This window comes from Ceratotherium simum, chromosome 11 (assembly GCF_057802395.1).
Source record: "Ceratotherium simum simum isolate JZ-2026a chromosome 11, ASM5780239v1, whole genome shotgun sequence".
In the NCBI taxonomy this organism is placed as follows: domain Eukaryota; kingdom Metazoa; phylum Chordata; class Mammalia; order Perissodactyla; family Rhinocerotidae; genus Ceratotherium; species Ceratotherium simum.
This window is the reverse complement of record NC_141910.1, coordinates 24,514,806-24,532,109: the sequence shown is the minus strand read 5'-3', so window position 1 is coordinate 24,532,109 and position 17,304 is coordinate 24,514,806. Positions and strand designations below refer to the sequence as shown.

Below are 17,304 nucleotides of genomic sequence, written 5' to 3'. Positions count from 1 at the left end.
AATCAAACTGGTCCTCCCAGCACCAAGGACAGCCAGAAGTGCAAGCAGCATGGGAAACACTGACACCAGCCTTACTCAATAGTTAACAGGACCAGAACTCTAAAAGAAAAGCCACTTTAAGTATGCTTCCTAATTAGTTTAATTAGCACTGTTGTCATTTTTTTTTTTCATATGGTACCCTCAAACTTGGCATTTCATATGGTGACAAAATTCTAGAATGAGATAGATCCTGGAAGTCAACATGCAGAGGTTAAGAGTGAGGATTCTAGAGTCATATATCATAGTGGCAGTACCAGTCGTATAACCTTGGACTTGTCACTTAGTGTCTCTAAGCTTCAGTAAAATGGGAGTAATAGTAGTACCTACCCCACAAGACAATTATGAAGAAGAAATAAGAACACGCGTGGAAAACTCTTACTGCTGTGCCTAGAACACAGTAAATTCTCAATAGACATTAGCTGTTATCACTACTTCTATTTTAACCTATATTTTGCTCTTTACCAGACAATCTGCCAGCTGAGGATGAGAAGAGTTGGGTGTTCAGAGATCACATTTTGGACATGTCCTGGCCCTCGATCTCCAGGCAGCAGCAGGTGTGTGGTGCTTTGCCATCCTCAGTGAGATGCACAAGGCCCTGTGGGAGTTGGCTGTCCTCCAGTGCTGCCCTCCCACTGGCCGAGGAATAGAGAGGGGCCTCCAACCTAAAGATGCACCAAAGTGAAACAGTGCCCTCTGAGCACTGCAAATGTAGCCATTTCAAAAATGTGAGCATTTTTTTAAACACACTGACAGCTTTAGATTCCAAACAAAAATCACTGCAGCTTTTATTTCTCTGTGACATAAACTTATAAAGGAAACGGGTTTACTAACCAAAAGCAAAGGAAGCCCCCCTTTAAGATGGACCACAATCGCTCTTCCCCACAGTTATCGTGACTGGATGCGCTACGTAGAGTCCGGAGCCCTCGGATGGCTCATACCATTGGGACTGTAGTGTGCTGTGGGCAGTAGGAGATAGGAAGCAGGGTGCGTCCTTCCTTTTCTGGAGAGAGAGATGGGCCTGGAATGGGGTCAAGTACAGAGAGAGGGGATGCCAGGTGGGTGAGCACGGCAAAGAGAACACCAGGATTACAACCCCAAGCTGCAGGCTCAGAGACTAGCGCCATTCACTGGTCTGGACCAGAAACCCCAGGGGTCCACCCCCAGCACATCAGCCTGTCAGGAGGAGAAGAAAACATACTCTCAAAGAAGCTGAAAAATAAAAAGAATTCCACAAATAAGGCGTAGTGGCCACAGGCAAATCCACACAGAGGGCACCGCTTTAAAGGGAAATCTCTCGTGTTCCTGAGTTCTGAGCTTTGGGTAAGTTTCTGAAGAGGAGTATTTGCATTTGGGTTTTTCCCCTTTGTGTGGTGAAGCAAGCAACAGGTAAAATCAGGCCGTCTGAAACAGGAGCCTAAGCAACTCTGCAAATCTTAGAGCCGAAAGGAAGGTAGTCGCCGCGTGCCTCTCCGCAGGCTTTCTACGTATCTGAGAAGAGGGGACAGATCAGCAGGGAGAGAGAAGCAGAAGGGACCAAGACAGCAGCAGAAGTTGCCTGTGTGCATTACCAGCTCAGGAAATTCAGGGAACTCTCGCCAGGGAAAAAAAATCAGGCAAATTGCTTCCTCTTAGACCCTCCTCAACAGGGAGATTTGCTTTGCTGTTGCTCTGTGAGGCTTCCCGCTGCCCTGCTCCTATGTCAGGGATGACTTTGCCCGTGCAGGCTCGAAACGGCTGCTGCTCATGGAGATGGCAGCCCCATCAGGCCCCAAGACATTCAAAGTCAACCCATGTCCATTCAAAGAAGAAAATGTGAATCAAAGGGTGGCTGGCAAGAAAAGAAATGGCAGCAGAAGAGCTGAACACAGCAGATCTAATAAAGGGTGAGGCAGAATTTGCACATCTCTAAACAGAGCCAGGCACCCCTGATCAAAATGGAAAATGAGTAAGACTTCATCTCACACAGAAAAAGAATGCACAGCCTAAATAGCATATTAAGTGGAATGATCCTCACAACCCAGAGTCGCGTATCATTTCAATCAATCCTCCCTGTCTTTCGTTGCCTTTTCACCACCTTTGACCTCAAAATTAAATATCCCCGGTAACAAGATTCAGGTCATGCTATTGGCTATTTGGATTCGCTAACAGGATGTGATGTGGGCTCGAAATTCAAATTAAGTGGGTGTTTCTCTTAAATCCTGTCTAGAGAATGGAACAGATTGTGAGATCTATTTAAGTCATTTGAGATGAATTTGGTTTGATGAGTAGCTCTTTTTTATGCCCTTTTAACTTTAAAAGCTGTCTCCCAGCAATTCTTGGTCCCTAAGTTTATTTCTACCATCAGAGGAGTGAATTAAAGAAAGAATCCTTCCAGGTAGTGACCTAAATGTTCTCTGTCATCGGGATGCTGCTTAGAAACCCTTGAAATAGGGGACATGCTCACATGCTCCCCACTAGGACTGGCACCAAAACAAGGTTTTGATTTCATTCTTAAATCCCTTTGCAGTGCACACTTTTCTGCCGTTCCTTGTTTCTGAATTTAGTAGGTCACAAGGGAGAAATTTGCCATTTGAATTCCTTTGCACAGGAGCTGGAGGCTTGGGTTCCAATTCTGGCTCAGCCACTAACTGTGTGGTTTCAAGCTTGGCTCTGACTTATTTCACAAGCTGTTTGGTCTTAGGTCCTTCCCTTCACCTTTGGGTCTCTGTTGCCCCGATCTGTATAATGAAAGATTGCTGTGGTTCCTTTCAGCTTTAGTCTCTCCTTTCCTACCTAATATCTAGAATCACTAGGAAAATTGATTCTATCATGTCTATACAAGTGCTCTATAAATTTTAAGTATTTCCTAGGAGCATTTTTAAAAGTATAAAGCAAGGGGAAAGGCAATGTGACTTAACAATAAGTTATCTTAATTTACACTAAGATAGGAAGGAAAACAATGACTGCTTCTGGATTTTGCTGGAAGCGAGAAGTTCTCCAGCTTAATGTAACCTGGAGGAGTGCAGGCTGAAGAGTGCTGTCTCTAGTGGGGAGTCAGAGAAAAGAGACATAACATTATTGTTTCCCTGTTGGGTAATAACTCAAACAGGACCGATCCTTGAAGAAGGAAGTTGTGCATGCAACATTTGTTGTCTCGGAACTTTCCATTGAACTTCACACTGACTTCACAGCCAATACGTAAATTCCTCAAATCTGTTTCTCTCACACTATACCCAAAAAGGAGCCAAACCTATGTGGTATGTAAGAGGAGAAACAACAGCCTACAAAATATTTCAATTCTGATTCTCTCTACCACTACTTTCCGGGACACTGATTTGTAGGATAAGAATTTTTGATAGGAAAAAACATTAATTCTGAGGGAAAAAAACTGTTAATTTTAATAATCATCTTCTTCCACATTAACCTCACTATCTAGCCCTCAAAAAAATAATCATATCAATACACACAAAACTTGAAAGATATTTCTCACCACTGGAAGGGCTTGGCTCTAATACAAATGCTCTTGGAAACTCCAAGCAAAAGTGCCTAGGAAATATTCTGCCAAGGTTTGGGGCACTCGATTAGACCTCAGTAGACTCCAAATTTGCTCTCCTTGCCTAAGATTTTTCTTTAAACTACCACCAGTTTTTGATACGTTCATTTCTGCAACACCGCCCATATTCAAAAGGCTGGGTGCTAGTTGCTGCGAGAGTTACTGAGTCTCGCCATCACAGACCCAGCAGTCTAACAGACTTTTTTGTGTGGTGTGACAATCTGGATAGACCACAAAATTAATGTACGTAGACCAGGCTTGGGAGTGTAAAAACAATGTCCTGTGTTTGGTCTCCACGCCCCCAAGCACCAGGGAAGTGTCCTCTAATCCGTGCTCGCCCCCAAGCACCAGGGAAGAGTCCTCTAATCCGTGCTCGGTGCGTGCTGGGCAACCAATTACTCTCTCTGCAATTTGAAGTTCCACTCTCGAGAGGGTACAGGGAGGACTCCAATCAGATTTGTCAGTCCCTTCTGCTGCTTCAACCCTTCACAGATAACCATGACCTTGACATATCGCACAGGGAGATGTCTTCCCAAATCATCAATCCTGTGTGGGTTTACAAAAGTTCTGGCCCTAGCATAACACCATCATTTCATAATGAATTTCATAAATGAATTTTGATTTTCCTTCAACTAAAAAAGGTATGGGAGAAGAGATGGTCTTTTTCTTTTCTTTAATGAGGGAACTTTCTTCTCCAAAAGGGGGAAAACCAAAAGATATCCTTTACCCACTACCCTCACCCCCCCAAAAAAACTCCCCCGTCTAGAGATATCCATTTATTTATGAACTGATTCTGAGAAGAAATAAGAGGTGGAGGTGGAAACACAGACCAGAAATGAAAGTATAGTGAACACCAAGTGCAATTACCAAGGCTGAAGTTGTCCAAAAAAAACCATGATTGTTCTGTTTCGGTCGGGTCTCCCTTTTGAAGTGGTGCCACTCTTTCTAGGTATCAACAAGGAGCTTAGCACATTCAGGGAGGATGTTGTCACAGAATCCCTAATGGTCTTAGGTTTCAACAACACAAAGGCAGAACACAGGGCAAGGAGAGTGTCTCTCCACGAAATAAGTCTTGTCTGGAAGTCCCATCTCACCTGGGTGAGAGGAACACTCAAAAACTCATCAGGGTTATTTATTTGCCATGGAAAAGTCACTGGAGAAAGGAGATCGCAAGGAGGGACCCTTGCTCCAAGCTCCCTCCTACAGTACACACAACTATTGGTAGGAAGAGATAACTTTGCATGCTCTTAACAACGGACGTCTTTGATCTGTGTGTGTGCGTAAGCCATACATGTGTGTGTTCCCCATACACGTGTGTGTTCATGAACATTTATGACTTGTGTGCTAACACAGGGAGAGACACTCCCTTTGATCAGTTACAGAGTTCAGCTGAATTAGCTCTGGACTAGACACCAGAACACCTGGCTTCTCTGCTCTCCCTGCCATTGACGTGGCCTTGGGCAAGCCCTTAACCTTGGTGACCCTCAGTCTCCTCATCCACAAAGTGGAAGTTGTGAGATCTGTCCTCATGAGGATCAGATGAGATCATGTACATGACTGCACTGTATAAAGTATAAGGCAGTACACTACTGTAACAAGTCATTATTTATGATGAATAAGCAGAAAAGAAGCCAGATGCCAATTATTTTGCTATCTTCTCACTAGGCTAGGTAATCTAGCCAGAGGGTGAGTGGGTAAGATTTTCTCCACTTATGTTCACAGCCAATATGTAAATCTACAATACACAGGTGTCTGAGTTCTATTATTTATGAACCTGTTTTAATATGCTATGCTATATTGTTTCTAGTTCTCTTCTGGATCTCCAGGCAATAGAAAACACCACATTGAGAAAAGTTCTTTGCAAATTAACTGGGCCAGAGGGAATTTTTATCACCTGTTTGTAGACCTAACTTATTTGTGTCACTAATTTCTAAGGAATGAGGACTTACTATGATTACAATAGTGTGTTCTCATGTGAGCCTCTTTCCTCCTACAATTTTTTCCCTTATAAAATCTGCCCCAGATTTCCTCATGTAAGTAATAAAGAAGTTTTATGTTTGTTTGTTTGTATGCATTAAGATATATTTGCTGAAGGTTTGAGAACCTAAAATTAGAATATTTAATAAGCAACTACTGACATTTATCACCTTCTTTGGGATTTACCACTAACCCAATGACGTTATCTTTCTTGAGCTAAATTAAAAGACAAATTCAAATCCTGCATGGTAGCCACCAAAAGCATATATTTGAAAAACAGAATTCAGCATGCCATATTATGCATTATTTAATGGTATGCAAATTATAAGTCAGACAGTTAGGAAAACCACACTTCAGCATTAATAAACAGCAACACTACTACTACATTAATTATGATATTGCTATGATTTATTCCCAAGTTTTGCATTTTGATTCTCCTTGAAAATTTATGCCATCTGATAAGCAGTAACCTATTTCCCCTCCTACACCTTCTACCATTTCTCAAATCTGGTCCTCCTACCCACCCAAAGGATGTCTGCAGGAAACGGGTACAGAAATACAGTCATGAGCAGCTGCATTGTCTTATAAGCATTTATAATTAAAGAACAAGCAAACACCACCTAAAGCTCCAACATTTATTGTGTCAATGTTAAGCACACTTTTTAAAAGACAACATAGAATGTATAGAAACAAGGGGTCAGGGACTCATGCTCATTTCCACAATACGGGTAATTAGGTTGGCTGGTTTCAAAAGGGCCAGGATGTCACTCAGGACAGCGATGGTCCATGGGCCCTCTGTATGGTACTGATTCACTGTTCCAATGTGGGTCTGTTTTTTTGTTTTTACTTTTTATTAAAAAATATAAATAAAATGGCACTGCAGGCCCAGGCAGGAAGGACTCTGCAGGACTCTGTTTTCGCACAACGGCTTCTTGGAGGCTACTGTCAGAAAACATCACAAACTAGCAGGATGACAGACCACGCAGATGTCGGCTGGGCGGCACGCGTCCACCCCGCCCCTGGGGGCTTCAAATTTTCTCAGAACTTAAGGGCTCTCGAGCTTCCATCCGAAAACTGCCACACATCTTGAGCTCTCTGGGTACTACGCCGAATGGGGGTGTGTGAAGAACCTAGAAAGAGGTTGGAGACAGAGGAAGGGGGAAAAAAAAATACAGGTGTGACTTGGCCCAGTGATTTTCTGTTCTCTAACTAGCTCTTTAAAATTATAACTTAAATCAACCACAGGTTGAGCCACTGGCATCTTAAACACGATTTCGAACTCAATCCCCCCCTAAAAAAAATCTGACCTCTGAGTGCCTTTCCCACACCTCCCTCCCTTCTTTCCCCCAAAGGACCCAGACCCCCTCCCCGATCATATGATAGTCCTAATAAACTCGGGACACACCTGGAAGGAAACACTTTCCCTTATGACTGAGAAAACTGAGTAGGAAACAGTCCTTTGGTTGAGGAGAACAGGGGAGGGAGGAGGGAAGGGGGACATTTCCTTAAAACAATAATAAAATTATAAAGAAACAAAAAATCAAAATTGATGTAAAAGCAGCACAACGAAAACATGAAATGTCATCAAGTTCAACGTCAAAGCAGCCAACGATTTACAAGAGGCGAACAAATCTCTGAAGAGGAAACCAGAACCCAAAATAGTTGCTCCCAAATTGCACCAAAAACTGCCTGTAGTTTCTTGCAAACATGCAGTTTTCTTTTCTGTTTTTCTTTTTTGGAAGGGGGAAGGCAATGGTGAAGGGAAGAAGGGAGTGTTATTTTCCTCCAGGGTTCCTCCCTTGCTGTGGACATTGACTTGAAGCAGCAGAACTGGGAGTCCGGATGTGGAGGTGCCGAGGAAGAGGGCTACCACTGTGGCATTCCAGCCTCGTTGCCATGGTGACCTGAAGCAGGGGCCTGGGGCCTCCTCTCCCCTGACTTGGCGCCGCAGGAGGCCCAGGGTCTGGAGCTCAGCTGCTCTCACGCATCCCCCCTGAGCAGTGGAGACCTGGGCTGAGGGGCCTGCTGTGTCCAGGTGGGCTCTGGGGAATCCCATTCCCAGTCCAGCCCTAAATCACTGTCATTGAGGCCCCTTTAGCTGATACCCCCATCAAACCCCTTTGTCACACCTGCTGCCAATATTTAAAGCCATAACACACAAAGTATAGCATGGGCATGTTCTGCATTCATGGTCACTTAAAAGCATAGCCCCCTATGGGTTTGAGGGGTCCTGCTTTAGAGGATAGACTTTGGGGAAATCGCTTAATTTGCCTTTTTGGCTGTCTCGTAAAAGACCTGATATATGCTCCCTTTAAGTAGTTTTTGCCACTTTACAGAAAGGAAAAACAGTATTTGGATCAACTGGATGGCATTGTGTTCAGCCAAGTTTAGGTACTTGAGTACAATGACCCATGTGAACTGTAGTAGTCTCCTTTCCCATTTGAAAGGGAGGAATTATTCGCATCCCATGACCATAGATGACATTGGGAAATAGAGAGAGAGAGAGAAACAGGCCCATCCCCTTAAAGGCTGATTCAATGGCCATGTGTTTTACTCAATGAAAAAGCAGCTAATGGGATAACAAGCTGACAGCAAGCAAAAGTGCATATCCAACAACCCATGGCTACAATTTGTAGCTAGAGCCGCCCTGAAATAAATGTATATAATCCCAATTCCGCCTATGTGTTCTGATGTCCATTGCTCTAAAAATGGGTTCATTTATTCTTAATTGGGAAAGCTGCAGGGCCTTAGGAAAATTTGCTAAGTGGCTCATGCCTTTTAAAAGTTAACAGTCTTTCAAAAAACATTTTTCCAAGCAGGTTTAAAGAACACTGTCAATCCCATCCTCATACCAGCAAAATTCCCACTATTTTTTTTTAATGGGAAGTTGTCTGAAAAGGAGAGGATGGGATAGGTACATTCTTGAACACACCAGGCCCAGGGACAATGGAGTAACAGAATCATAATGAAGAACACACGATTACAACACAGTCATAATAAATCATGTTTGTGTGTGTGTATGGAGTGGGGGAAGAGGTTTAAAAAAAGAAAACATTGCATTTCCTCCTTCACTCTCTGTGAGTATTTGAAGCAGAACAGGATGGGGCCTGAGGCTTCTCAACTCCTTTTCAGGAAGGCCTGAAATATCCCAGTACCTTTTAACAAACTTTTAGTGTCTGTGAATAAACGAGCTCATTTCTTTATTTCTCCAAACGAAATGATATCTAACCCCCACCACCACTTCCTTTCAAATTCTCACTTCAAGCATTATGAATATATACAGCATGTACTTATTGCATATACAAAAATGGTATTCAAATAAACAGTTCTATCACAGAACGCCCTGGGAAAAACTCCACTACGTTACACTTCCCACCATTGCTGGTATGAATGAAGAAGCATTCACCTCACTTCTTAGCCACCTTTAAATGTGTTCATTTCAGTCCTCTTGTAGGTCTTAGGCAAAGAGAGGACAGTAAATGGTCTCAAGATGGAGGTAGTACATGCACTGGGAGAGTTTCTGGGTTAAAATCTGTGAGAAATAGTATTTGCTGTATTCCTGTTTTTAAAGTTGTTCTCAAAATGAAAATAAAAAGGAACATTTTAAGCGTCAGGAGTTCAGGTATGTAGAGAACATTGCATCAACATGTAAGCAGTGTCACATAAACTTAACTTGAGAATTCTGAAAAACGTTAATATCCTTAGTATTTCCTCATTTAAAAAATTTATCATGAATTCATCCTACTCTTGGAAATGTTTTTTGTTATTTTACACTGAGATTTTTAATTTTAGGGTCCAGAGACAAGATGTCCTTTAGAAGTTATATTCTTGTTGCCTGGGTTTTCATGTTTCTATTGTTCACTTAACTTCAGAACTAATATTTTATAAGGGGGCTTCTATAAGTCAAGAGACTAAGTACCCTGAAGAATCTGTCTCCCAATAAATTTAACTTTGGGGCCATGTAATCAAACATAATCTGTGATTTATCACCAAACGTTTGCACCCCTCCCCCTTCCCCATTTGATTTAAGAAACTTGAACGTACAAGTATACAGTATCCACCATTAATTCTGTCTGTCAGGATGCAAAACCTAATTACACTAAGAGCACCATATACTGAGAAATTAAAATGAATACTGTATATGAAACCTGCACAGCTGTACTCATAGCTCCTAATAAAAGAGTAAAAGGGACACACAGTGGCTTTATGGACATTTAATATGGTGGAGCAGAAGTTGCCACGTCTACAACTGGCATGGCACTGGGGAATATTTCTATCTATCTTGAACAGCATTCTGGATTCAGTTGTGAAGTAACCTAATCTAAGACACATATATCTCCTCTCAGTTAGCTGCCGATTATCAAATTCTGCAAGGTATTCTCCACCCCATCCCCGCTCCTGTACAACACTCTCCCAAATGCTCTCTGACCGATTCCTCTCTGCCTCCACTCTCTGCTTCCCACCCAAATGGACTTTAAAAAAATACACCTCCTTTCTCTATATTTTAGAAAGATAAAACTATTCTTGCCTCAGATAAAAGGCATTACATGAAAAGGCCACCTCACAGGCACCAGGGCATAAGAACTGAGCAACAAAAATGCTACCACAAAAAGACAACAGAACGGCTTTTGTTTTGGTTTTTACAAAAATAAGAACGATGTTGTATCCATCATCTACACTGGGAACAGGGAGACAGTATCACAGAGGTATGTGTTTAATAAAGCAAATAGATGCTGCAACATGCAGTATTTGTAAACCCGACAACAAAGATTTCTAAGGAGGGTTTTTAAAATAGACCTAACTTGCTTTTCAAAGACGTTGTTTCCTTTCTTAAATCTGTTGGCCAAAAGATAATTGAAGGGTATTCCCATCCTCATTTGCTATCAGCCAGGAAGACCTCAAAAACACCTAAAAGATCTGTCCTGCCTGGGGTCCTAGAATCTCAGAATCACAAGGCAAAAACCATATAGCTCAGGAAATCAGCAGCTGATTCCACAGATTTGGCCACATCTGGCTAAACTCCTGGTCACTGCTTTCTTTCTTTTCTCTCTTTCTCTCTCTTTTTCACCTGATGCTTTCGTTTCTGGCTTTTTAGATTGGGGGGACGGTGGAGTTATTTTGGCATGAGAAAAGACTCTTATGTGGAAACAAAAGAGCTGATTTTTAAAAAAACTGTTTTTACATTATGTTCTAAGATACGGCAGGGATGGGAGAATAGAAAAGAACTTTAAGACAACAAGAACAGCAAAAAATCCAAAGGAAATAAAAGTTTAAGATGCTATTACCCGTTTTCATTTATCTCTGAATGGATTACTACTAAGAGATGGAGGGAAAGTTTTTAACATCAGACTGCAAACACCTTCCATTTCTTGAAAATTATTCTAGAACTGTAAAGTCTAAAAACTATTTCCATGGTTTGAGATATGTCTATTTTAATATAGTAAGTACTTTATATTCTTTTAGGGTATAATACATGCATCAAAATGCCCATAGAAATAATCTGAAAAAGACTGACTGGCCTTCTCTTAAAACCTGTTATTTTCTTGAAAGTAATTTACAGAGTGTGTCAAATGAGGACACAAGAAGCTTACATTGTGTACTTTAATTTTTTTTATTTTTTTCAATAAAGGGACAAAATGGGTGTATGAACAGGTTAATGCAGACAACTGCCAAAAAAACACAGACAGTGGTTTTTCCAATAGAACTTAACAAAGACCAGAAACAAATACAATAAAAAGCCAGGTTGTAATGACCTTTGGTCATCCAAATAAAAAAAAAATAAAAACAAAGAAAAATAAAAGATCAAATTAAGTGCCTCTGTTTTGAACAGGGCACATAAGCAATAATAAATAGTGACTCCCATAGTAAAAGATAAAATTTCAAGTTACGACAAACAGCTTTCATTACAGGAATAGAAAAGGCCAATAACAAAATATTCTGCATTGCCATTTACAAAAAAGTATTGACTGAAGCGGGCTTTCTCTGTAATATGCTTTGCATATGAAATTCTTTCCAATCTAAATATAAAGCACCATTTAGTTTTTGGCAATGAAAAAAACTGCAAAACATTGTTTCTTTTTTTTTTTTCCTTTTTTTTTTCTTTCTTTTACTGCATATGAAGGTAAGATGCTGGAATGTAGGGTGATAGAAGAAAGGGGACAAAAAGCACACTACATAACAAACCAACGTTATTAGCTTGCAGTACTGCATACAGTATGGCAGCAGGAAAAAGGAACAAAAAAGGATATGTACAACCCCTATGACAGCCATCCGTGTGACATTCTAGCAGGCTCCCCCAAACCGCCATTATATGGCTTCTCGTCTGTACAATGTCACACTTTTTTGTTTCTCTCTTTTTTTTTTTTTGAAGCATACAAATAATTTGCACTATATTATCCTGCCAAATTAAAAAAATATACTGTGGCAGCCTGTCTTTTTTTTTTTTTTCCACTACCAAAAAAGGTACATTGATACCTTTTAAGAGAACAAGCAACAGTTAAAAATACAAGCTTCAATATAAATACTATAGTGCCTAACACTAGATGAACATTTAATTCAAATACCATTCTAGAAATACAGAAAAAAGACCATAAATGTGTTTTAGCATAGGAATCAACATGAGTGTGCATTTTCCTATATTTAAGTACTATATAATCTTAAACCTTTCCCCAATGTATGTTTTTTTACAACCTGAAGAGCGGTGTGTATCCAAGGCATAGAATTTCCACTACCATTTTCAAATGGATAACAAGTCTTGTAACACCACCAAGACAATGGAACCCTAAAATGCAGTTCCCCCCTAAACATAATGAAGTGTTTTTTTTAAAAAAATTTTTCTTAACATTTATATTTAAAAAAGTTTTGTACAAAAAAATCCTTGCACTGTAGAAGCAAAAGCAATCATTCATTTCTATGTTAAGTGTATTCTGTTCTCCATTCACAGCGCTTGCAATGTTGAATCCGAGTAAGTAAGCTCATTAGTCAAGTAAATGGCTGGCAAAGTTTTTTTTAAAAATGCTCATCAATGAGATTGTGTTCAATTTTTTTTTCAGCATTCTTGCAACTTTTCCCTTAAGTATAGACCTGTAAACTGGGAAAATTGTACAGTGCACTTAATTGTCCTATCTGAGCAGGTTTATTTTATACTCAACCTCTGTATCTCTGATTAGAGAAAAGATACAGATATTACAGGCAGAGTCAAGTGCTATTTGAACACCAACTGGGGCAGATGCTAGCTTAATAAAAAAGAAAAAATTAAAAAAATAAAATAAAAACAATGAATCCTCTTCCATGTTAACACAAATAGCACACAGTGTATGGAAAAGAAATGGAGTACAACTTTTAGGGAGCACAGACATATATACTGCTACTCTTAAAATTCTTTCTCTTCTTTTTTAAGAACGTCACATTTAAACACAAGTCTTAAGAATTCATAGTTAATCATCATTGTATCAGTATTAGCTTATACACCTGTTCTAGTTTAAAATGGCAAATAGTACCACGTTGTGCTAATAAGTCACACATCTTTTTCCTCTGTTACCCTCTGTCGAACTCTATTGTCAGCCTCTTCTTTTTAATCTGGTCTACGAGGTCTTCAAGTTTATCATTTGATTGTCCATTTGACAACCAAGTGGATCTGGATCTATTTCTTTTGGTGCCAGAATTTTTTTTAAAAGACATTACTGAAAACAAGTCTCTTCATAAAATGAATTCCTTACTAATATATTTAATCACGTTCCAGGGCTTTTGCACGGTGCACATTCAATTTAATCATCATTTAAAAAAAAATAAAACTTTGGGCAAAACAGCCCATTTCTTTTAAGCTCTCACCAGGAGCAAAATAGCTTTTATACTGGTATAATCAGTGTCGCTCACAAGATTAAACTAAAGGGAAAATGATGATTAACTAGGACATAATGGGTCATATTTTTAGGTAGCCATTGTTGTGAGAAATACAATATAGAATTATATGCTAGGTCCTAAGGTTTATTACCTTACCCAATGCTGAATTAAGCTACAAGTTTATAACAAGTAGAAAGAACCATCAACATGGTTTAAATAGATCCAAGGCACTCATATTTTAAAACCAAATGATAGAATAAACTTGTTTTATTTTTCTGTTAATTTGTCAATTCAAGGCCTTTTTCTCCTCTCCAATTGATACATTTAACCCTTTAGAGACAGACATTTAGCTCACAGAGATTTTCTTTCAGTGCTGTCTATTCTGTCTATAGAGGGTTAATCCAAAGACTGTTTTTCCTCCTCACATTATAAAATAAAACTGTACATGATATGTATTACAGAATGTATGCAGCATGGTCTTTTTCTCTCTCTCTCTCTTTTTCTCTCAGAATGGAACTGGAAACAGCAACATGTTTGCTCAGCAATGAATCAGGGACAATTTAAAATAGCCATAACATACCATACATGCTGTCTAAGTTTAAAAAAAAAAAAAACATACACAACATGTAAATTATTGCACAAGAGAAAGGCTCAAAGTTTGCGTAAAATGCAATAGTATTGCCCCATACAGATCATGCATTCAAACGGTGAGAACATAAAGGAAAAAAAGAAAAAGAAAAAGAAAAAAAAAAAATAGGTGTGCTGGTGACAAGCACTCTCATATTCTTAGCTTCCGTTACTTCTGTTTGTTTGTTTGTTTGTTTGTTTAAATCACATGGGACTAGAAAAAAATCCTAGAGGGAGTAGGGCTGGAGGGCGATGGGGAAAAGGAGTGGTGAAAAAAAGAGGTGTCAGGTGGGAGCGAGGGAGGGGTATTAATATACCTCTATTCAGTTTTTATATCATTATTCAACACTCGATCACTGTGCCATTTTTTCATGTGTTTCTCCAGGGTACTGTACACGCTAAAAGGCATCTTACAAATTTCACATTTGTAAACGTCCTTCCCCACCTGGCCATGCGTTTTCATGTGCCTGGTGAGCTTGCTACTCTGGGCACAGGCATAGTTGCACAGCTCGCATTTATAAGGCCTTTCGCCCGTGTGGCTTCTCCTGTGGACAGTGAGATTGCTACAGTTCTTGAAGACTTTCCCACAGTACTCACAAGTGTCGCTGCGTCTGCCCTCTTTTGAGCTGGGCCTGCCCGGGCCCGGACCACTAATATGGGGCGTGCTCCCTCCACTTCCCGTGCCGCTGCGCCCCGAGATCCCTCCGTCCAGCTCCCCGGGCGGCGTGGAGAAACGCAAGCTCCCGTTCTCCGAGGAGTGCTCCGACGAGGAGGCGAAAGGCGATTGTCTGGAGTCTCCGAAGCTAAGGAAGGGATCTTTGAGCTGCCTAGAGGCCGCGTAGCCCGCGAGCCACTGCGAGTACACGTTCTCGGTGTTGGGCATCGCGGCCGGGGGCAGGTCGAACTCCTTCTCGAGCTTGATGCGCTTGGAGAAGGGGCTCAGTGAGCTGGGGCTGCCCAGCAGCAGCTTTTTGGACAGGCCCCCCGAGGCCGACTCGCCCGGGGAGCAGCCGCGGCCGTTAACAGTGCCATCGTCTATGCGGTCCGACTCGCCGGCCACCGAGTCTTCGTCGCAAGTGTCCCTGTGGCCCTCGGCCTCGGCCAGGTGGCCGCGCTTATGCTTCTCGCCCAGGACCTGGTGGAAGGCCTCGCTGAAGTGCTGCATGGAGCTGAGCACCATGCCCTGCATGACGTCGGGCAGGGCGCGGCCCTCGTCGCCCACGCCCACCACCGCGCCCCGCGAGCTGTTCTCGTGGTGGCGCGCCGCCTCCAGGCTCAGCCCGAAGCCGTAGTCCACCCTCTCGCTCTCCGTCAGCTCCTCCTCCTCCTCTTCCTCCTCTTCTTCCTCTTCCTCGTCGTCCTCCTCTTCCTCCTCATCCCCGTTCTCTGGGATCAGGTTGGGGTCGTTCTCGCTCTTGAACTTGGCCACCACGGACTTGAGCGCGCTGCTGGCGCTGCCCACCAGGTCGCTGGTGCCGGGTTCCGGGGAGCTGGCGGTGGAGAGGCCGTCGTCGGACTTGACCGTCATGGGGGATGACTTGTGCATGTGCGTCTTCATGTGGCGCTTCAGCTTGCTGGCCTGCGTGCACGCGTGGTCGCACAGGTTGCACTTGTACGGCTTCTCGCCCGTGTGGCTGCGCCGGTGCACCACCAGGTTGCTCTGAAATTTGAACGTCTTGCCGCAGAACTCGCATGACTTGGACTTGACCGGGGGCTGGGAGGGAGGAGGGGCGGATTGCAGAGGAGGGAGGGGGGGCGTCGCCAGGAAGGGCGGCTTGCTACCTGGCTGGAATGGTTGCAGTAACCTTTGCATAGGGCTGGGCCGGCCTGGGGACAGCGGTGGGCTAGACGTGTTCCCTGCCAGCTCTCTAAGTCTCCTAGAGAAATCCATGGCGGGAGGCTCCATAGCCATTGGATTCAACCGCAGCACCCTGTCAAAGGCACTCGGGTGATGGGTGGCCAGGGCCATCTCTTCTGCCCCCAGGCGCTCTATGCGGTGGGGGTCCAAGTGATGTCTCGGTGGTGGACTAAACAGGGGGGGAGTGGGTGGAAAGCGCCCTTCTGCCAGACCGGAAGCCTCTCTCGATACTGATCCTGGTATTCTTAGCAGGTTAAAGGGGTTATTGTCTGCAATATGAATCCCATGGAGAGGTGGCTGGGAAGGACATTCTGCACCTAGTCCTGAAGGGATACCAACCCGCGGGGTCAGGGGACTTCCGTGTTCGCTTTCTAAGTAGATTCTTAATCCATGAGTGTTCTGTGCGTGTTGCAAGAGAAACCATGCACTGGTGAATGGCTGTTTGCAAGTTGTACATGTGTAGCTGCTGGGCTCATCTTTACCTGCAAAATAATACAACACCAACATCAATGTTTAATCACTGAGGAGGGCATCAGCAATTGCTTATTTATGTTCCACCTCCAGCCTTCCCTGCCCCCAGCCCTCAACCCCAAGGCATAAGCTCTCACTGACATATCCCCTGTGCCTAGATGGTGCCTGGCACATCTGGTGGTTGGTACCCAATAAGTATTTGTCAAATCAGTCTTCCCGCCATTTAACTCAGTTCTAAGAATTTTAAATCCAGTCTCCAAAGCAGAAAAATCTAGACCAATTCAAGCTTGAGGATGAGGAACCCTACATTCTAGGGAACTTCAGCAAACATCCTCTGAACTTTCCAGTCTTCCACCAGCTGTGGTTTGGGGCATGCCATTTCATCTCTGTGCCTCCATTTCCTCATTTGTTAAGTGAGGGACTTGGACAAGGTGACCTAAGGGAAACTTTTCTGCTTCCTAAATCCCATCGTTCTATTTCCCCCCCGGGTGGCAGGTGAACTTTCTAAATAGGCAATCATTTCATAGAGATATCAAAAAAGAGAAGGTCAACTCATTACAATTCTCTATGGCCCCAGAGATGCTTTTAATCTTAGCCTGAAACACACTAATTGTTGATATTGTTAAAAATGTGAAGGTACTCATAAAATAATTCTGTGAAAGAGAGAGACTAGCAACATCCTCACATCCCAGCCTGTGTGAGGGTCAGCGAGTCCCAATTTTGGTTCCACAATACCCCACGGGGACTCTCATTTTTACCTCGAGGGATGTTGTAAAATCTCAAAACAGAAATTTAATTCAGATTTAACCAACAGGCTGTATCAAATCTTTAGGAGTTGTCCCCCAGTCGAACAAATGCAAGTTAAGAGAAATTAAGAGGAGCGGCTGGTGTCAACTTAAGCAGACACAGCATCCTAGTTAAGAACAGTTAAAGCAGCCAGCACCATGACGGGCAGCAG

General features: G+C 42.5%; 1 protein-coding gene across 9 annotated transcripts in view; it reads right to left on the bottom strand.

The window, feature by feature from the left end:
- Positions 1-6,175: 6,175 nt before the first annotated feature.
- Positions 6,176-17,304, bottom strand: part of BCL11A (BCL11 transcription factor A) — a 99,630-nt gene continuing 88,501 nt past the window's right edge. For 3 of the 9 annotated variants that reach the window (XM_004435658.3, XM_004435659.3, XM_087436715.1), the window contains one exon: positions 11,147-16,357. In XM_004435658.3, coding sequence (XP_004435715.1) covers positions 14,337-16,357 — 2,021 coding nt within the window. In that variant the 3' untranslated portion in view covers positions 11,147-14,336. Of the gene's footprint in view, positions 6,679-11,146; positions 16,358-17,304 lie in introns of those variants that run through there. The other 6 variants (XM_014791485.2, XM_014791486.2, XM_004435660.3 and 3 more) reach the window with 3 other exon arrangements.